We start from the raw sequence: 22,238 nt of genomic DNA on the forward strand, positions 1-22,238 counted from the left end.
GAAAAGTACTCACCTTGATTTATATAATAAATCTAGCTTTGGTTTCCTTGTAGCGTTTTTAAACTTTTGCCTTTTCTGTGTTTGAATGCAGATGTGTCTGGAAGACGCAGCCAAGGATTTACATCCTCATCATCAGTCACCACTGTTTCTGTGCCGGAGCATGAGATATTGATCTGACTGATCAGCTTTGGATACAATATGCTTGATTGGTGTCTGGTCGAAGCCAGAACTTTTTGTTTTTGTCTCTTTGTTTCAGTTACATAAGCGCTTGTAACTCATAACTTTCACCTCTGTGAATCTCATCCTACTTCTGGGATGTTTCAGGACCAAGTAGCTGAAGAGATGAACCATATCAGTGATTATTTTGTCTTTATTTCCTTGATTAGAAACTGTCCCATCCTGAATTTTTGACTGCTGTGATGCTGCTATCTCAGTCGTTCTCAGTTGTTCTTTGCTGATGCCTTATACTGTGTGTATGGTGTGTATATATACACACACACACATGTATAAACTGATTGTGAGTGTGTTTCACTTTGTTTGCCAGGTTGGAGAGAAGGGATGAGTGTGTGTGTGTGTGTGTGTGTGTGTGGAGGTGTTCAGGGCTCAGCTGCATGTGTGTGGCTTGATTGCCAATTGTTGTTCACTGATTATTGTGAAGTTAAAAACAGAGATGGAGGTTGGGGGGGTGAGGAAAAGAAAAACATATTTCAAACTTCAGCTCATTGCAGCTGAGTCCAAACTACACATTTAATATGAGACCTTAAAACCTCTGCATTTCCATAATCCCTTGTACCTTTTTCTCTGCACTATAATACAAGTGGAGAAGGAGGAGGAGGGAGCGCAGTGATAACGCAGAGTGACAGATTTACTAAGTGGCCGTGGAGGAAGTGGAGGTGCAAATGTCCTCTGGCGACACCTGCTGGTCAAGTCTCTCTGGCTCCTGTGGTGTGAGTGCATCACTGCTGCCTGGATGTGTAAGTGTTTACATGAGGATTACACCGAGGAGGAGGACGCTTCATACACAGCAGATGTCCATTTAATAGAGAGGCATTCATATTCAATTAGAGCAGAGTATAATGGAGCATGTGTTTATTTAAAGTAAACTAAGACTGATTTGATTTATATGATGTTCAATCCGGGCCTAATCAACAACAACACCGTGCTGCTGCTGACTCTGCTCTCACCCAGTAGCTTCATACGCATTAAAACACCTCGCTGTGCATTTGCATTTAAGCATGAAGCAGGACAGGGTCAATAAATCACATTTTAATCAAACTATGGAGCCGATTCTGACCGGATTTCACTGATTTAACCCTCCTGTTGTCCCTTCACTTCCTCCATCCCTCCTTCTTTCCACAATCATTTTCCCCTTGCTTCTCTCCTTCCTTCCTTCCCTTCGTCCTTCCTTCTTCTTCCTTCCTCTTTTGATTCAGTTGACCTGGTCTGTTCCCTGCCTCCATCTTTCTTTCCTACTCTTTTCCCTTCCTTCTTTCCACAATCCTTTTTGCCTCCCTCCCTTCCTTCCCTTCGTCCTTACTTCTTACTTTTTTTTGACCCAATCTGTTCCCTCTCTCCATCTATCTTTCCTGCCTTTTTCCTTTCCTTCTTTCCTCCCATCATTCCCTTTGTCCTTCCGTTCTTCCTTCTTTCCCTTCGTCCTTCCTGCCTTCCTTCCTTCTTTCTTTCCCTTCGTCCTTCCTTTCTTCTATCCCTTTGTCCTTGCTTCCTTCCTCCCTTCCTCCCTTCCTTCCTTCCTTCCTTGACCCAGGAGCATTTGTGCATGAAACGTAGTGTTTTGGCGTAACTTTGGAGAAAACGGCGCACAGGAGAAGAATAAACACACAAAGTCATGTTGTTGCTTGTTTACTTTTGATAGGTTTCTGCGGCTCCGTTATGAATGAGTAATGAGCAGATCCGACTCCGCGCGCGCAGCCAGCAGTTTATAAGGAATTTAAAATGTGTTGTCGTATATTTGAACAGCAGCAGGAACAACATTTGTGTTTCCCCCCCAAGAGGTGAGATTCCCATGCACCGTGTGTATATGTATGTGTGTGCGCACTCTGTGTAGTGTAGTGTAGTGTAGTGTGTGTGTGTGTGTGTGTGTGTGTGTGTGTGTGGAGGGCTGGCTCTTATTAAAGTGCGGAGCTCCGGTCTGGACCTTCCCTCGCGCCTCAAGTCAAGGAGACAGCCGCGTGCACCCGCGCTCGGTTATTTGTCGGCCCCCCGCTGCTCCCAGGCTCCGTCAACACCACACTGATCCGGAAACAGCAGCAGCAGCAGCAGTTCCTCCTCTCCTCTGCTCTCCTCTCCTCTCCGCCGCGGTGCGCCCCAGACTCTCTCTCTCTCTCTCTCTCTCTCTCTCTCTCTCTCTCTCTCTCTCTCTACTTCAGGATGGGCTCGTCTCCGTCTCCTTGTCTTCACCTCTCGCGCTGACTGTGACGCTGCTGTTGTAGTTTGGTGGGAGTTTGTGAGGAAGGAGAGAGCGGACCCCCTCTTCTCTTCTCCACTCCACTCCACTGCTGCCCCTTTTTCTTTTTCCTCTTCTCCTCCTCCTCTCCCTGGACTGTCCCCTCATCTCTGGGCTGCAGTTTCCGAGATGGGAATGTATTTGCATCTGCTGCTTTTGCAGTACTATTTCGTCACGAGTTTTGTGTGCAACGCCGTCGCCTTCGTGGAGGAGCCGTCCGGAGGCAGGTCGGACGGCTACTGCGGACGGATCCTCCGGGCGCCGACCCACGGGACCCGGAAGGATGGACACCATGAGTTCAGGCTCCGAGTGGAGGGAGACCCGGAGACCTACGAACCGGGCAAGACCTACAGAGGTATAAAAGAGTTTGTTTTCACTACTGTGCATTGGCGCAACCCGTGCGTAAACCTGCGCAAAATGTAACCACGGACTGTTTATTGTAGTTGGAAATTTAAAAAAAAAAGAAAAGAAAAGTATGTCCTCCTTCTGTTTTAATTTTAATTTCCACCATGTACCCGCTAACAGTGCAGAGTAATAACCACAGTAATCTAATATTTTATGAGAAATTGCAGCCTGAAGGACGCAATCTCCAAACTATCCAGTCTGCTGTCTCCTCTGCAGGGACAGTATTGGTTTGATAAGGCTACTTAGTGTTATAATGTCTGACCTATATTCACTTCCTCTCCTCTTCCTGTAAGCAAGTGGACACACACACATACACACACACACACACACACACACACACACACATAGACAGACTGACAGTAATGGCTCCAATTAAACTGACCCCTAACAATGTAGCCCACTCTCCCATCTGGTAGATTTGACCACATGAACAAACCTTTGGGCCGATTCTTGACGAGTTTCAAACTGAGCACCATGTGGGCTTCAACTCAACAACTCTTTATCTTAAATCCAAAGTTTAGTCTGAAATATTGAAATAAATCCAGAGGAAGGACGTTGGGTTTTCACTATAACACCTGGTCAGTCAGCCACAGTGTTGATACAGGCATCAAAAGCTGAAGTTGAAAATCAAAGGTGACCTTGTCTTTAAGTCTCTCCACTGAAATCATTCCCCTGGTTTTTACAATTTATTATTTTTTACAGCCGTGACACTTTTTTTTTTTTTTTTTTTTGCCAGTCCAGTGCTAAGTTTTAATCGGCTACCAGGGACCTGTGAAGGACGGCACTTCAGGAAAAAAAAGAAAAAAGAAAGAGTTCCCAAGTCTCAGTCTCAGTCTCTGTGGGCTTTATGTGACAAATAAGTTCTTTAAAAAAGTGGACAAGTTTAAAATTATTGACATCCTCCTTCTCCTCAATGCAAAGTTTTAAGATAAATGGGCTCGTATGGAAATGCGAGGTTGGGGCATGAAGGTGAGTCGCATAAAATTCTCCCCACATCTCATTATATGGCTGCGAATCCTGGCCCTGTTCTCCTGCACTAAACTCCCCGTGTGAGATTTATAGGCTCTTTTTTTTTTTTACTCCTACTGTGAGATGCTGCTAAGCCTTTTGTTTACAGCCTTCACTGATGCTGGAGAGCCTCGCAGCTTTCATACCTGTTCCTCTGAACATCCTCTGAGGTGACCCCTCGTCAACGTACAGTAAAGCCTCTTTGTGGAGTGAACACACACACACACTCACACACTCACACTCATCCTCTTTCTCTTTCTCCACAGTGGTCCTCCTGGCAGCCAGCCCTTCTTATTTCAGAGGATTCACCCTCATCGCGCTGAAGGAGGGCAGAGAGGGCACCACAGACGACGACTACGCCGGCCAGTTCCAGGTAAGGATTAGCAGGTGTGGAGAGGAGGAGGGAAAAAAAGAAAAGAGAGAAAGAGAGAGACAGATTCTCTCTTTCTCTCTGCATATTGAATGTGCTCTGAGCTTTCTGGGAAAGTTCTCAGGAGATGAACTCATTTGCATGCTTTAATGCACATGGGAGTCGACTTAGCTGCTCCCCTGCCGTCTTCTGATACGGAGGGTTAAAGGAGGTGTCGCTGACAGATGCAACACGGCTCAGCTATGGAAAACCTGAGCTCTCTCTCTCTCTCCGGTTGTAGCGGAGAAGAAAAAAAGAGAATCTGGTGGTGGTGGTTGCCTCTTTGGGTGCATGCAGCTCTTCCAAAAAGGAGAGGAGGAGGAGGAGGCTGACATGGCATCCTCCCCCCCGCTAAGCAGCAGATATTTTCTCCCGTGAATGAAGGAGAGAGATGGAAGAAGAAGAGGAAGAGAGGAGGAGGAGGAGGAGGAAGAAAGAGAGGAACAGAGAGTAGAGAGTGGTAGAGAAAGAAGAAGGAGAGAGATGTGAGATGTTAAGTTCAGTGGTAACACAGACTCCTACTGAGCAACAGAGAGCTCTTGAAGAGAGAGCCAGACTTCCTCAATTACCTCCCGCTCAGTGTAAACAGGAACACACATCTGTAGCTGCGTTTCCACACGCTCCCACTAACCAGGCAGAGCAGGAGGCGGATTTATTGTTCCCAACAGTTTGAGGAGAAAACCGAAATGACTTCTGCTACTCTGAGGAGAGGAGGGATGGTTGATATGACTCTTTATCTTAAAACCAGATAGTAGTAGTAGTAGTAGTAGTAGTAGTAGTAGAGAAGTAGTAGAGATCCCCCTCTTATTTCAAGATGGAGACATTGTAATTTTATGTTTTCCACTTGTGAAGCAGTGAAAGAAACTACAGGCACCAGATCGGCTTCTGATTTGGACGAATAAACATTCATTCATTGATTCAATTAGTAGGATGAAGATCATATGATTCCCCATCTTTCCTACAAGCACATTATTGCTATTCACCAACGTCATCTGACTTCCTTCTTGTCATGGTTGCCACGACCACAAGAGGCTTTTTGTCGTTTGACCGCATCTTGTTGTTTTAGACTGATGCTGTTTAGAAAACCGACTCATAATAAACTGCTTGTGGTCTCAAAAAAAGCACGGACACCTCTCCACTGCTGCAATAAAACCTTCATGGTTTGCAAAATGATTACTTGTATCAGACACTGTAGCTGTGTCTCAGTCATTGGAGGATGTAGGTGAAGCTGTAGACCGGGAAGGCCCAACAGAGAAGACACGGTCCGGTCTGTGGAGGACTTACCCTTTGCACCTTTTACTATAACATCACAAAAAGATACTGTGACAACATCTAACAGTTGGACTGAGCTGAAACACAGTACTTATATTTAACAGTGTAATCCTCAGACCCTCTGGTGGTTTTGTTTGATTTCATTACTGGTGTGCAATGAATCATAGTATAGGTAGGTCCACAGCTACATTTGAATGATACAGCTGAGTTGTGCTGGTCTTCAAATATCATGTAGATGCAGCTTCTATATCCAAAAGTACATGGACATCTTAAAGGGATACTTCATCCAAAATCAATAATTCACCAATTTTTTACTCACCATCATGCCAAGGAAGGGTTTGGAGAACCTTCAGAGTCATCAAAATGCTTTAGGAGTTCCAGGGGGGGTCCGGCTGGCAACTGATTTTAGTATAATGGTGGTGGATAGAGTTCACTTTTGAATCGTCCAAAACACACACTATGAAACATCCAAATACCTCCATACTGCTCGTCCGTACTGACCCAAGTGTCCTGAAGCCGCCACATGAAAAGGTTGTTAAGAAAAAATAAATTTGATCTCTGTTTTTATCCTTGTTGTAGCAGTAGCTCCCAGTGGCTGTGTTGATGTTTGTGCGCATGCGCGAGATTTGCTGCGAGATGTTCGTTCGTCGCTGTAAACCATTGGATGTATGATGTAAACACGGAAGAACATCTCGCAGCATTGGGAGCTGCTGCTACAACAAGGCTAAAAACAGAGATCAAATTAATTTTTTCTGAACAACTTTTTCATGTGGCGGCTTCAGGACACTTGGGTCAGTACGGACGAGCAGTATGGAGGTATCTGGATGTTTCATAGTGTGTGTTTTGGACGATTTAAAAGTGAACTCTATCCGCCGCCATTATATGAAAACCCGTTGCCAGCCGGACCCCCCCTGGAACTCCAAAAGCGTTTTGATAACTCTTAAAGTTCTCCAAACCCTTCCATTGGCATGACGGTGAGTAGATGATTGGTGAATTATTGATTTTGGGTGAAGTATCCCTTTAACAAGTTGCTTGTTGATGTTTCTGCTGCTATGATGACCTTGACTCCCTGTTCAGCCACTGGAGCATCAGAGGTCATGTCTTTGTGGATGTTGCTTTGTTCAGAGTTGAAATAGAAAACGATCTTTCCACAAAGTTGGAAGCACACTGATAATATCTAATAATAAGGTGGGAGACCTTCACGAGAGCTTTAGTGCAGCAGGAAAGCTCATAACAGATCCTGAAAGTCACGCCGTTCTCCAGCAGGAGATGTGTTCAGGTACTGCTCTTTGTTGCTTCTGCTACAGACAAGATTTTTTCTTTCAAATTGTAGTTGGACCAGATTTTGTGGTGGAAAGTTCAGGCATGGGCAAAGTGGAGCAATTAGTGAATCAAGTGTTTCCTTTTAACTTTAACATGAGCAATTTTTTACCGCTTTCTCCTAAATTGCAGCACTTATTCCACTTGAAAAGTCTGGCCTGACCGTCTCTATCCAGCGTACATTTTTACAAATCTAAATTCAGATTTTCTCTCTTTCTTTTTTTTTTAATTAACATTTTTTCATGACAGAATAGAGGAAAGACAAGCTTTTGTCTCACTGGCCCATCCGAGTTTTGTCAGATTCAGACTTTCGGTGCGAAAACCTGATTGGTTGTACAGTCTTGGCAGGGTTTTAGCTGTTTGATTGATTCACTGTTGGTCCCTCAGGTCTGTAGTGACCATCAGAGTCAGACAATGAGTCGCTGTCCACTAATGACAGATCTTGTCCCCCATCATCTTCTCAAAAGTCAAGCCTCTGTACGTCGTCTTGAAAGTGCATCATTGCTTCATTCTTCAAAGTGTTCGGTCATTAATTGATTCAGTCACTTTTACTCCTCTTGCTGGTGTAATTTTTTTAATGTGGTGTGAAGTCTGTGGTTCGACCTTTACATCTCAGCAGCAGCAGCAGCAGCAGCAGCAGCAGTGTTGCCTCTGGGTCGACTCAACTTTTCCTACAACTGAATTATAACGAGCATCCTTAGCGTGCTTCGACTCAGCTTCAACAAAACAAAGGCAACAAAACATGTGATAAAAAAGAGCAATTACAACAATCCATCTATAAAAATGTGTTTTTACAAGTTAAAGAAAGATAAAGAAAGTTGAGGAGTTTTTTTTTAGTGGAAAGAGCGTGAAGATGGAAGAGGTTCTCACAGTTTGTTGAAGGAAAACACAAGATACCAGAGTGACCACGTTGTTTTGTAGCTCACAGCAGGACTTTGGTTTTTAATGGATCAAGGAAATTTTGAGCCATCGGGCCGTCACGCAGCACCGCTAACTCGCTTTTGGTTCTGAACAGTTCAAACGCTCGACGTCTCCTCTATTTGATTCCTGCTCCCTGCACAATAAACACCTCGCAGTCTCCACCTCGGCGTCCCAGCAGAGTCTGGAGCGAGGCTGAGACCAGGGAGCAGAAACTGGAACAGTGCGTGCGGAGCTTGAAAAACAAAATTAAATTTGACAACCCGACTCTGAGATCTGTTAACACACATTGCCAAACCCATCAAACACTTTTTTGTTCTATAATTTGCGAATGTAACCGACATAATTTATCCACATTGAGATGTCAAAACACAGTCAAGTGTTAAAGGAACAAATCTGAAAAAAGTTTGGGAAAGTCGACTGCACTTGCACTGCGTGAAAGTTTCATTATCACCATTTTACTTTGGATTCATTTAGCATCAGAAATTAGCTTCAGCATGATTTCACTTATTAAATACAGCATCCTTTGTGTCCCATAATACATCAGTGAAGATGCAGCATGACAGCGATTCTGGCTTTTTTAATCTAAATGACCTCAATCCATCAAACCCACAGCTTCTCTTTATCAGGGAGGTTTACATAATAATAAAAGCTTATTCAAAATTAAATTGAATACAATGATTCATGCTCCTGACAGTTTACTTTCCACAAGTTAATTATGTGGCTAGTTTTGCAATGTCATGATTGTTATTGTGCAGTGGAAGAGGGGGCCAAACGGACACAGTTGCGGTTCTCCGTGCGGCTGTTCTCTCTCCTTGCTCTCCGGTACTGGGTTGTTTCTGGCAGCCGTCCTGGAATGTGCCCGCCTGCTGCTTTTACTAAAACACCACGACCGAGAGTCGCTGCTCATTGCTTTTTTTTTTCCTTAACAGCAATAATCTGCTGTTTGTCCCCGTTACCGCCATTAAAGGACTTCTGTCTTAATGTGTCCGACCTTTTAGAGAGTGTATCTGTCTTGAATGCGAGAGGCTCGGTATCCCACTGTGTCTGCAGCCATTGTCTACCCTGGAAATGTGTGCCTTTGTGCTTATATATGCACCGAATGGGCATGTGGGTATACATGTGGGTCTGCGTGTGTGTGTTTTTCCCAGCCCTCCTTGCGTTAGTGTGGGACGTGGGTCATATTTATCTAGGCCAGCAATGTGTTATTGCTCAGGGAGACAAACGGAGCTTGTTTGGATAAGGGAAGAGATGAGCAGACATGAGATATTATCTTCTTTTCTTTTTTTTTCTCCTGCACAGATTATCAAGGGTTCTGAGTTTAGCCGAGGATAAACAAACCCAATCAGTTTAAAGTGCCATAGCTAAGTCATAGGTTTTAGATAGAGGCAATTATGTAAGCCAAGCAGGGCTTATATGGGCTTTAAAGAAAAGGACATATAGGATGTGTGCCGGGCTGTAATGATGGTGACCCTGATATGCAGCCTAATCGGACTGAAATGTGATGCCAAAGTAATTATTGCCTCTCTAAGTACCAAAAGATAGATGCGTGCTGCAGGAGCCCTGAGTCTCACAGCCCTCCCTGTTTATTCTGATTAAAAGGAGTTTACAAGGACAACTGTGTGCTTGTTTACTTCCAGTGGTGCCACAGAATAGTTTACACAACTTTTTTTTATTTATTATGCTTGACAAGCTGGTTGGTTTGGATGCTTGAGGTTTGCATAAGTAATGTCGTACTCTAGCGCTGATTACAGCTTATTAAATACATAATGCAGCGAGGGAATGAGTGTGAGACCAATTTTCTCACTTCTTAGTTACTTGACGTGCTCTCCAGGGGACTCGGTTATGATTCTTCACGTCTCCAGTCGAGGTGTATTGTGAATTGATGAACATAATGTGAGCAAAATGGATGTTTACACTCTTTTGGAACATTTTCATATGAGTAAATACTCATTATGCTAATCTGTTCAAACAAGAGATGACTGACCATCACTGGACAAACACAATATGGGATCAGGGCCCATGCTGTCAAACAGCAATCACAAAGGACTTATCCCTCACTGGCTTCCCACCCATTAACACTGAAGGTCACTTACGGAGTTTATGCTCTTCCAATGATTTAGTTACTCCGCAACGACTATGAGGCTGAAGGCTCCCGTTGCCGGTGGCAGCCAGTTGTGCTCCAGCGCCTCACCTGGACTGTATTTACTTCTTTGCCGCTATAAGTGTGTATCCAAAATATTCAGACAATTAGCATTAACGTCGTCTTATGGTATTTGAATGACAGTGGACATTTGACGAAGCTTTGCAAGTGGGCGGGGCTTCAGTGCCTGCAGGTGACATGCCTCCAGCTTCCAGAGCTGAACTGCTTCATTTTGTCATTGTTTTAAAACCTGATTTCACCTACTTAACAATTTTTCTAGCATTCAAATTTGACAGGATGATTGATAAGACAAATGTCTGTGACATGACTAACTCAGAAAACAAATCTAGTTTCACTTTACAAGGACTACGTTGGTCGCTGGCATCTCGCCGCCTGCCAGCGCTAGCGGCCGGTGGCCAAAGGGGCGGGACTTTGTGTCCATTCAGGCTTTCTCAGTTTCTCCCGCTGTGAGAATCCCGATCTGCAATTAATTGGCTGCTGCTTCGGCAGCGACGCTCCTCGTTACATTAAAGCAGAAGTAAGCGATCCGGTCGTTTTGGCTAACTTCTTGTCAGCCGATGGAGTTAGCAGCCCCCGCCCTCGTCCCTACGTCACCACATTCACGCGCATCCCTTGGCTGCACACACAGAGAGGACCGCCCCTTTATGCCGTTCTCTCTCCTCATTGGATAAAGGTTGTAGGATACAAGGAATGTTTTCTCCTCGGCTTACAGCAGAGCAGAGTGACTGACAGACCCGTGTTTCAGACCAAACACTCTATGTAAGTGATTGCTGTCGGAAGATATAACTATTTGAGACTTATATTAACACAAACATTCCGCTTACTTCTGCTTTAAGTTGAGCTGCTCTCAACTTCAATTTGACACTCTGGAAGCTCACATTGCGACGCTCACGACGCCAGCGTGATGTCCATTGAAAATGAATGACTTCCAGCCGCCAAGATGCTCCCGACTGTTTCAGTGTGAACGTACCATTAGGCTTCTCTCTGGAGCAGATTGATGAGTAATGATGATTGCGTAAGAATAGCAGATTTCAGATGAACAAATCAAATCTTTCAAGATCGAACGGTGCAGCCAGGTGGGCTAAGAGCAGTGACATCATAAAGTTGCAGAAGTCATGACTGATCGTTATAAGGCTCAACTTTTGAATAAAGTCTGTGTACTGAGGCTTTGATACTTTCACAGTATTAAAATAAAATCAAGACTTGATATATGACCGAAAAAGATATTAATATTTCACCGGATATAAAATATGTCCTTTAATTTTCAGCCCACAAACATATTAAATATGTCGCTGTAATAAATAATACCCCTGCGCCGCTCACATAGCCTTCATTACTGCTCATGCTGCTTGATTGACAGCTGAACTGTGGGAAGCCGAGTGCAAAAACACCATTATTTTTTAAATTTCCAGCAACAGCAAACAATGATAGTTTGATAGAATCAACATGACCACTGATACAAACATCGACATGAAGCAGGATAAATAAATAAATACTTAATTGTACCATATTGTGTCAAGTTATGGTGTAATACGCACCGCAGGAATAATGGGTCAAGCAAAAAAAAAAAAAAACATCTTGCAAAAGAAGAGTGATTATCACTGTTTGGCATCATAGAAAATGTCACCACTTAGGTTTTAGTGTTTGGAAGGGAAAAGTGATTGAGGGGGACCGCTGCAGCCGCAACAGCTCTGTGACTCAGCTTCAGTCTGAGCTGGAGCCTGTCTAGTTTATTCATGCTGTTTCTCATTGACAATAGCCTAAACAAACTGAGTAGGCACAAGAGTGTGGAAAACAGACACGCACGCACACACAAGTAGGCGCACACAAAGTCAACCGTTTTCATACGCTCATGTACTCACATACACTGTGGCCATGTTTTATTTGTTCAGAGGAATATTGGTCCCAGACTCAGGTTAAGGTCAAACTGTGAACATGAACCCATGATACCCTGTGAGTCAGACTCACTCACGCTCCATAAGAAATGCATGAAACTGTTTGGCTTCGAGTTGCCATTTTTCTTTTTGGTCTGGCTCACCAGTGAGACATAACAAGGTCAACCACCCAGCAACTGGAAGGGCAGCTCATTTACTGATTTTCAGAAAAAACAACCTCTTTTTGTACAAAACCTGAGACAGGGAGAAACTTTTTAAAGAGGAGCAATGTAGGATTAATAGCTTAAATATGATTCATTTTTACCTTAAAGGTATTCAGAAAAGAAAATTGATTTTGAACCCACTATGGGTCTTAAAATTAGTCTAATCATTCATCTATCAGACGATGTAGCCCAAACTTTGTGCAAAATTCTATTTTCCAGTAAATCCGGGATGAAAGTGTAGTAGTTTTTTTAGCATTGGATAATGCAGGCACACAAATTATGCGTCACGTTGCTCACGATTCATCAGATGATATTGGATCAATCAAACGTCTGAGAAAAGCGAGGAGACTCGTCCCCCACCACCGACACAAACTCTCCTCCGTCCCTACTCCACTCTCCTCCGGATCCCTGCGGTCCATCACTTAGCCTCGCTAGCTAAGTTAGCAAGCTATTATCATTAGCTACGTTAGCTAAACACACACATATACACACACAGCGCTCGGTCCCGCCCCAAACATTGAATATCCCGCCTGCTCGATAACGACCAATCAAATTCGTTTTCCTTACTTTGGTATATTACAAATATACAAATATATTCATGGGTAGTATATTCAGATTTCGCCAGTAAACCTTGCCAAATATTTACACACTGGACCTTTAATAAAACAGCTTCGGAGTAATTGTGATGGTTTAATAAACGGCTTAACTTGTTTCGAGGGAGAATGGAGGCTCTCTGCCGTCACTTACTGCATCTCTTGGCTGAAAACCAACTTTGCAAGATCGGGGGCCGCCGACCCGGTGTCCCAGCTCTCGTCTCTACGCACCGCGACACAAACGCGGACATTATAAAGACAACAATAGCTGAAGGTCCTGACAGTCGAGAAGCACCTGCTACTGGTGAGAAACCACATCTGCCTCCAGAGAAAACTTATAACCTCAACAAATAGCCCCTTTAAGGATCCTGGTTTGGGTTGAAATGAGTGTTTGGTTATAGTTAGAGGACCTTTGTTGGGTGGTAGAGATTTCAGAGTAATCATGGTCCTGACTAAATAATATGGCAATGATTACAGGAAGCAACTGTCCAGACTCCCTTCACTGAGTTTGTCGATACATAACAATGTCACCTGACCTCCTCCTTTGCTCCCGCTGTAATTGCTTAATTAATTGTGGCATTTGCTGAAACGACTGGTGTTTGACTCACTTGACCACTACTGGGTCATAAATAAGCTGCTTTAACAAGTGATCCGTGAGGAAAACAGCTGGAAATAAATAGTTAGACACAGCAAAAGAAGAAAGAGCAAACTGTGTCTTAAGTTAGGTGTGTTACTCCGATTCAGAAACAGTTCAGGTAGAAATCACAGCTAGAAGCTCGGGGCTCGTAAATGGGCAACCTGTGCCACTGGAAGTGTTTCTCTTCAACACATTGCATTTGTATATCTCTACGTTGTCCGTCCCCTGAGTGTGCTCTTAAGTCAAGGTGACAGACTTGTCTGTTGTTGTCAGAGCTTTTCACACCAAAGCCTCGATAATGTCAGAGCTCTCGCACATGGAAAACAGAGATGAGAAGAGGACATGACAGACTCCGAGAAGGGCAGGAGAGAAATCATTTTAGCTTCTTTTATAAGTGGGACAGACTGTCTGTTTACGCACAAGTCTGCATGAGCACAGACAACACCCCCTTAGATTGGCATAACTGTCAAACCGAGCTGCACAGCTTATAGAAATCTTTTAAATTGACCCCGACAAAGCAATACAACACTAAAAATGTGGATATAACACAAAAAAGTAGGTTTTTAAAAAAGAGCTTTGGGTCATTTTTGTATTAAACAGAACCAATGAACAATACGCCCCCCTCTTCCCCAATGTTGTTTTGTGTAATTGAACGCCAAAAGCCACAGAATTGGCTCCATTTGCTAGGAAATAACCCACACAAACACAAACCCACAAACACAGAGGGAGTTTTTTACAGAGTCGCTGCTTGGAGATGTGACACTGCTGCTTTGGTTGGGTGGCTCAGACACAAAATGTAATATGATGCAATGCTGGTGATAGCCCCGAGATCTCCGGGGTATTCTGCAGTAATAGTACGAAGCTTTGATTGATGGAAAGCTCAAGGCAAAATGTCGGCGCCTCCGAGGTCTTCATCGAGACAAGAGAAGTTTGTTTCTCTCTGAAATAAGCTCATCTTCAAGAGCTGACGTGACATTTCAATCTCTGCTCGCCATTCTGCTCCGCAAAAAAGTTTCATCTCCCTGCGCCGGAGTCCCAACAGTTTTAGCTTTTAACTGTATGCAACTGCTTTTGTAACTGCTTTGCATTTAATTACAAACCTGCGTTAATGTTAATGCGCATGTGCAGTGCACACACTGACCAACAAACACACGCACGCACACACACACACACACACTGATAAAACTCATTGTCAGTTTCCTCCAGGGAGTCTGGGTGTTTGTTAAATCTTGGGTTTGCCTTGTCAGTCTCCTACTCTGTCTCTTTGTGTGTGTGTGTGTGTGTGTGTGTGTGTGTGTGTGTGTGTGTTTGAACAGGGCTCTGCGTTTGCTTGTGCAGGCACTCCGAAGCATCTGTGTTTACCGTCTCAACAGAGAGCGAGAGATTGAGAGAGAGAGAGAGATTGAGATAGACAAACCGTGGACACACACAGACATCCCAGCTCTGCAGTGAAAACAAACGCTCCTTTGCCAGTCTTCCCACACTCTCTCTCTTTCTCTCTCTTTATCTGTCCTGCCATCTCTCACACATTCCCCCGTTACAAAGTGACGCCTTTAAAACTTTAATGTGCTCAGCTTGTTCCTTCGTTTCATTGTTTAAACAGAAATCATAACTTGGCACTTCGTCGTCTTCAGATTAAGGCTTTCGTGACTTTAAAACTCAATATTTAGACTTTTGGACTCGGCTGTCCTGACCTCACTGACTTCATGTCTGTCGTGAGTCAGGGACTTGACTCTCGGGTGTGACCGTTGCAGAATTATTACATTTGAGAAAACAAGAAGAGGCTTTGGGTCTTAACTTATTGAGATGACTTGGTCTGGAAGGCAGCGGTTATTTCTATCACCGTCTCCCCTCATCATCATGAGCTCAGATGTGTGAAAGTGTGTGAAAGATGTGAAAAGTGTTGAGTTAATACTGTTCCGATCATGTTGTAAACACAGTGAACCATGCAGCACGCAGTCCTGTCATTTTCTAAACAGGGACATGCAGCATAACGTACAACCTAAAGTGGGAGCAAATATAAACAGCATATATAAATAGCTAATGTGTAACTTTGCAGCTTAGCGTACCAGGTTTTTTTTTACTGGATGAAAATGATGCAGTGGTGGCCCCATATGAGAAGAACTAACGGTGTCGATTCTCCTCCTCGTGCACTCTCTTTGTAAAATAATCTGTGAATTTCAGACATGCTATGATAGTAAAAGACTAAATATTCACCCATTTCAAGAGTTGTATAAACTCAGTATGAAATGCACGTTTCCACATAGTGGTGTACAGCTGTAATTACAGTTACAAGTGAGTTCAGTGCTTGTTAGGAAAACAAAATGAAAACGAGTACCCAGCGCAAAATTACTTTCCCTTGTTATTCCCAATGCAGAAAAAACCTCTTCATACGTCGGCTATAAACTCAACATACACTGTCAAGGGAACACAGCACCAACTCTGCCTGAAAGAGGCACAGTGACTTACAGTTTTTCTATATTGGTTTGGCTCATTTTTCGAAACAGAAATTACACTCTCAAAAGAACATGGACAAACCTCCAAACCACTCAGCAAATGTTCACCACAGAATTATATTTCTCATTCATTTCATCAAATTGCGTCTTCGTACATCTTTGCAAATGATTAAGTACAGATAGCTGCAGTTAGCACAATTTCCAAGTGAATAGATCTTGTTGATCTAAACTGATTGTTGATTCTCAGTCTAATGGTTGTTCTCTCCTAAACATGTCAGCCTCATTTCATTCTATAAGTCATCACATGCACAATAGTCTGTTCAATTGTCAAAATTAGTCAAGAACATAAAACCATGAATACCATATATTTATTTACAGCACTGTAGGCTACTAATAATTGTCCTTGTTTTTGTCTATGTGTTTATACAGTATATCAATGATATGATTCATGCTGTATACATTATATACAGCTTTTGCAAGTGATTTATGGTGTTGTGCTGAACTGTAACACTGTTTTGCTAAATGATCTTAGAGTTTTGAGAATGTAATTTCTGTTTAGAGAAATGAGCCAAACCAACTGAGAAAAACTGTAATACTTGTGTTGTGGTCAAGACCACATAACCCGAGATGGAGTGAAAACCAAGACCAAACCAATGTGAGACCATTTTCAAGACCATTACTGTATTCAGTACCAGTACTTATAATAATCATGTGGCTTGATATTTACATAACTCCTCAGCTAAAAGGGAAGATCATTTTATGTCAAATCTATACCATATCCAATTGAAACAAAGTTTGGGTTGAACAGACTAACACAGCACTGAACCTGCTGAAGTCTCCTCTGTTGACACTGGTGCAACCAAGATGGTTACACAAACAGATACTTTTGCAGAACAAAAAGTTATTGAATATCATTACATGAAGTGATCGAACACACAACAACCTAACAAGTGCACAACTTGAAAAAGCACAATGTGAAACTATACAGGAAGTCCCACATTTGTCTGATCGTCACTGTGCTGCAGCTGCACTCGACCTCGCTGCGTCAAATCAAATCAAAGGTGCGAGACAAACCAACATCTCATCTCCTGAGTGTAAGAACATTAAACAAATGGAGGGAGGTGAAGATCCGTTCGCACAGGACATGAATTGAAAAGTCTGAGCCTGAGACTTGACCTGACTGTTAACTTTGGGACTCGAGTGTGTCACTTTCAAACACGGCCATCTTGAAGGATTTGGACTCGACCCGTCTCTGTCCGTCTGTCCTCTTTCAACTGGACTGTGATGAACCAGGTCTTGATTTAGGACTTTTTTTTATATATTAAAAGGACTTCAGTGCTGTGATGGACATCCACTCTGTCCCTGTGTGTGTGTGTGTGTGTGTGTGTGTGTGTGTGTGTGTGTGGTGTGTGTGTGTGTGTGTGTGTGTGTGTGTGTGTGTGTGTGTGTGTGTGGTGTGTGTGTGTGTGTGTGTGTGTGTGTGTGTGTGTGTGTGTGTGTGTGTGCATCATGGCGGATAACAAGCTGTACTTTTCTCCGTCTAGACAGCCGCTCTGTGTTTAACTGTTATTCTTGTACATTTTGTTTCTATTTATCTTTTTTAGTCCTCATCTATCTCCATATTCTCCTCTCGCTTTTCCTTAAGTCTTTGCTCTTCCTCTCATGTTTCTCTCTCTTATTCTCCTCCTTTATCTATTCTGTGCCTCCCTCCCTCCCTCCCTTGCTCTCTCTCTCTTTCTCTTCCTGTCTTTGAGCCGGTTGTTTGTGTATGTCTTTGACTGGCAGAACTTCAGTCTCAGTGACACAAAGTAAAGCAAACTGTGACGAGACGGAAAAGAATTTCTAGAAAAGGAAAGAAAGAAAGAAAGAAAGAAAGAAAGAAAGAAAGAAAGAAAGAAAACACTGTCTATACCCATCTTAATATTCCAACAGGAGTTTGGAACTGGTTGTCATTGTTGAACCGAGGCAGCTGGAGAACACCAGCTTTAAGGTCAAAGGTCAGAGAGAGTGTGTGTGTGTGTGTGTGTGTGTGTGTGTGTGTGTGCATTTAGTCTTTAAAATGTCTGACAGGAGCCAAGTACTGAGGAGACCGGGCTGGACATGTCCTGAAGACACAACACTGTTATTATCCAAAGCTTCACTCAGGGACTTTGAGAACTTGTCCTCTTTCATAAAACTTTGCTGTCGACTTGAACGGTGTTTAAAAAAAAAACACACACATACAAAATAATTTTCAGTGTCAGAAGCAAAGATCGATCGTGTTACTTTCATTAGTGGTGTTATTACTGAGCACAGTTCACTCTTACTGTCCAGACTGATACTGTATTACAGGGTTTCCCCCAAAATAACGGTGCCGTTGACTGACAACCCCCACTGTCCCCAGAGGTGACGTGCACACAAAGCCCAAGCACCAATTGACGTATCTGAACACGAGCATAACAACACAACAGACCAGCCTTACAACAAGGAAGTGATTTTACATATAGCTACTGTAGGTAAAGAAGATAAAAGCAGAATACCTCAGTCAGAGTAATATCCATGTAACTTATGAGTGAACTTCACTGCTGTCATGTGCAAACCATAAACCGTAGCACTGAGTAAATAAACATGTGAACATTGTTGCTGTGCAAATTTACATTTTCAGCGTTAATCTCTCTTAATGAGATGGTTTAATTTTGGAGGCGGCCACTCAGAGATCATCTTCCAAATAGACACGATCTGTAGGCATCTAAAGATAAAGGAGGGAAATTTATTTGCATAGTTTTATTTTTAATTTTAACTACTACCAGGGTTTCCGTTACATGCATTTATTCATTATTATTATTTACAAATTTTTGCCACCACTGCTTCAGTATTGGTGCAGACGCACAATAATCTACTAGTTACCATTACTTTTCTCCCTGTTCCACTACACAGTTACAGCTTGACTCGACTCGACTCGGTTCAGGTCCTTTTTCATCACAGCTGAGTTCTTCTAAGTTCCTCCTCGCCTCGCTCTCTTTTTTCGATCCTCTCGTCAGCTCCAAACTCACTCGTCTGCACCTCGACTACGGCCCACAGCGTGGTTTTCCACACAGCAGACAATTAACTCAGGTGAAAGAATAACAACAGTCTCAGTACAGATCAGTGGGCGCAGCTGCAGCTGTGTTTTTAGAATTAGAAAGGTTTGATTCTCGTGTCAGATGTTGCGCTTGAGTGCTAGTGGAAAAGGAAGGAACGCTGCCGCCACTGCTTAATAAAAACCCAGCGGAAACACTGTACTACTTTTATCTTTTTTATTTATTATTTATTTATTCATTTATTTAGTATTTCTAATCATTTTCAGATGTTATTTGACTTCTGGAAATCATCTCGCGACCCCACTCTCAGTGCCTCACGACCCTCCGGGGGGTCTCGACCCCCACTTTGGGAACCCCTGCTGTATATTATAATATAATAATAAAACACTGAGCACTGATGAAGCCTGTTTCCTCTTTTCAACACACTGAGCTGATGTTAAGGAGTCCGACCCTGTTCAGATCTGACAGCGCGTGTCTCAGGTGATACGATCACAAGTGGACTCGCAGCTCTGAGTGCGTCACTTGACGATGAGTGAGATTTCGTCTCCACATGTTTCTCAGCTCGAGTGACCGCTTCTGATCTTATCTCACTTCCCCACTTCGTATGAAAACACAGACGCACATTATTTCAGCTTTCCAAGATCAAACATGTTTTTGTTTTTATCCAGTTCAAGTGTGTGTGTGAGAGAGAGAGAGGAGGATACGGGAGGACTGAGTGGATCAATGCACTGAGCACATGTGGAGGTCAATGTGTTGATTTGGTGTTGAGATGTTTGGGCAGCGCTGGTTGAAATCATTTTGGTTCAGTATGAAACTTTAATGGGACAAATCAGACATAAGTCGAGTCGATGTGTCCTTCAACATGGTGCAGGGTCCGTGTTCGTTCGCTGACTCGCTGCTGAAGGAATGTGGCCATGTGCAGCCCAGACCTCTGAATGTGGACCGAGTTATCAGATCTCAAAACGAGTCCTCAGTGCATCCTGGGTGGACTGAGGACACGTCGACAGTCAGAGCTGAAGTGATTGTGACTCGTAGTTCTGCAAAAACGCATAAATCCAGTCTGTCTGTTGATCAATTGTCCTGTTGAGTCCAAACTGAAATATCTCAGTTACTATTTCATCAGTTGCCCTCGGCTTTTCATGTTTCCCATAACCAAGTCTCCATTATATTCATGATGCCCTGACTTCTCCTCTAGTGCCAGCAGCAGATTTACCATCACAGTTCGGAGATGTCAATGTTAAAGGAGACTCAGAATTCTCCTTTAAATAAGGTGTGACATACTGCGCATTCATGTTCCCCAGAGGTTGAATTGCGATCACTTCTTTCTTCAGCGTCACCAGCAGGTTGGACTTATTTATGCACCAAACTTTGCACAGAAATTCAGGGTTTCTGCGACATGATTAGTGATTTCCTCACTTTTTTATCTAAGCTCCACCTGCAGGACTTTTCCCATCAGCCTGTTGTGTCGGCCAACCATCTTTTTCTTTTTTACAAAGCCCAGATCTGAGTGAGGAATCACAGTTGTGTAATGCAGATCTGACTTGCAATAATCTCTGTCATTGTGGGTTTGCATTGATAGACCAGCTGCTTCCTGCGGCACTGGGTTCGTTGTCTAGTTTCAGAGAAAACTAGAATATAAACTCCATTTTCAAACGCATTTTAATTGTATTTTTTCTCTTTTCTCTTTTGTTTCTAGATCATTGATGAGGAGGACACTCAGTTCATGACCAACTGTCCCCCGGCAGTGACGGAGAGCACGCCTCGCAGGCGCACCAGGATCCAGGTGGTCTGGACGGCGCCGCCCTCGGGGTCCGGCTGCGTTATACTCAAGTGAGTTTCAGTTTTGTGTCTGATTATGCAGCTAAATTTAAATAAGGTTTTACTTTATATTCATCAAATGGACTCACAAGTAATAATGCAGACAGGTTTGAGAAGTAAACAGCTTGAAAAGCTTTTAAAGTCCCTCCTGACTGTAATGAGTCGACTAATGAATGGAGGGGAAATAAGTGGCAGTGACTAAAAGGAAGGAAATCCACTCAGAAACCATATGATGTGCTTTAACTAATTGATAATATAAAAAAAAAACAATACTTTTAACCACAATTGAACTTATTTTACTTTCATAAGGCAAAAAAGAAGTTCCACACAAAAGGCCTCTGCACCCTGGCACGGTCATTGTTGTTTTTACAGACAGTCATCATCGGTTATAGCGAACACAATAAGTGAGCTGCTGCCAGGTGTTTCTTGAGAGGCTGTGTCACTGTGTGGCTGCTGTAAAGGGACCGGCTCCACAACAAAGAGACAGATGATGATTACGGGGGGTAATTTGTGGTTTAAAGCAGGTGTGACTCCAAATCTGCACCATGTTATTTCACAAGGTGTGAGTGTGAGTGTGGGAGTGATTTTTTGGCACGGTGAAAAATGGAAGCAACAATACTGAAAAACTCTGAAGTCCTGAAAATGTCCATTAGACTGCAGCCGCTTAGAGAGCTGTTTTTATTTTATTTTATTTTATTTAGACACATTAGCAGATGTTTCTCTTTATTGTTTTTGCTAATTATGAATAGTGTGGTGATTTAATTTAATTTAATTTAACTTTATTTTACACATGGGCTCAAGAGAGATTTGATCCAGGCAGTAGTAACAACAATTAGTTACAGACGGACAAATTTATCCAATACAAACAAGATGTAAGTTAAACTGTCAATTGGAAGCAAACCAGTAAATATACTCCTGCCAGAAAAACTGCCAGACCCTAACACCCTGTTCTCACTTTTTTATCTTTTGGGCTGTCTAATCTGTTCACACGCACTCACACAGCTGTCACGAACATTACATCCCTTTGTCCTGATCACTTAATCAATTCAGTATTTCGTAATTTATTGTAAAGCAAAAGAATAATCATTTTTAATCATTTTTATTTTTTCATTCTCTCACATACACGGTTTTGTTTATCTTCTCGCACGAGGCGATAACGCTTCACGTCACGTAATTTCATTTCTTCATAACGTTCAGGAAATCTGTGAAGATAAACTGTATGAGACTCTTCTGCAACAGAAATGCAGGGTTTATGACATCATGCAAGCCCCAAATATTTTGCAAATTTTGCACGGAAATCTGCGATATTTGCAGCGAAATTGCAGCGAATCCCCACATGATGTGCAGACTTTGGCTGATTATGTGTTTGTCGCGTTTGTTGCATTTTTCTGGAGGGAGCAAAGATCAGATCAGTTTAAAATCCCTGAATGTGATCAAGCAACGCCAGATTCTGCTGTAGCATAATGTGTCATCACTGTTGAGATGATAATTGAGGATACACTCTATATAATCTAACATTATTATGTCACAGGACTTGTTTGTTTTGACACACTGGCGACAAAAAATATACTGATTAGTGCAGCGTTAACTCTCAAATATATCGAATATTGTCTG

The 22,238-nt window shown here is 42.8% G+C and overlaps 1 protein-coding gene and 1 long non-coding RNA gene across 2 annotated transcripts in view; both read left to right on the forward strand.

The window, feature by feature from the left end:
• The window catches only part of LOC146986304 (uncharacterized), a 69,949-nt gene extending 69,612 nt beyond the window's left edge, over positions 1-337 (forward strand). Inside the window, exon 3 of the long non-coding RNA XR_015036072.1 lies at positions 92-337. This is a non-coding gene — a long non-coding RNA (uncharacterized LOC146986304). The remainder of the gene's footprint in view (positions 1-91) is intronic.
• Positions 338-2,108: 1,771 nt separating this feature from the next.
• Positions 2,109-22,238, forward strand: part of spon1b (spondin 1b) — a 104,075-nt gene continuing 83,945 nt past the window's right edge. Inside the window, exons 1-3 of the mRNA XM_085780075.1 lie at positions 2,109-2,822; positions 4,147-4,253; positions 20,503-20,636. Coding sequence (XP_085636201.1) covers positions 2,597-2,822; positions 4,147-4,253; positions 20,503-20,636 — 467 coding nt within the window. The 5' untranslated portion in view covers positions 2,109-2,596. The remainder of the gene's footprint in view (positions 2,823-4,146; positions 4,254-20,502; positions 20,637-22,238) is intronic.

The sequence above is a fragment of the Trachurus japonicus genome, chromosome 6, assembly GCF_045865225.1.
Source record: "Trachurus japonicus isolate A0001 chromosome 6, Traja_1.0".
Taxonomy (NCBI): domain Eukaryota; kingdom Metazoa; phylum Chordata; class Actinopteri; order Carangiformes; family Carangidae; genus Trachurus; species Trachurus japonicus.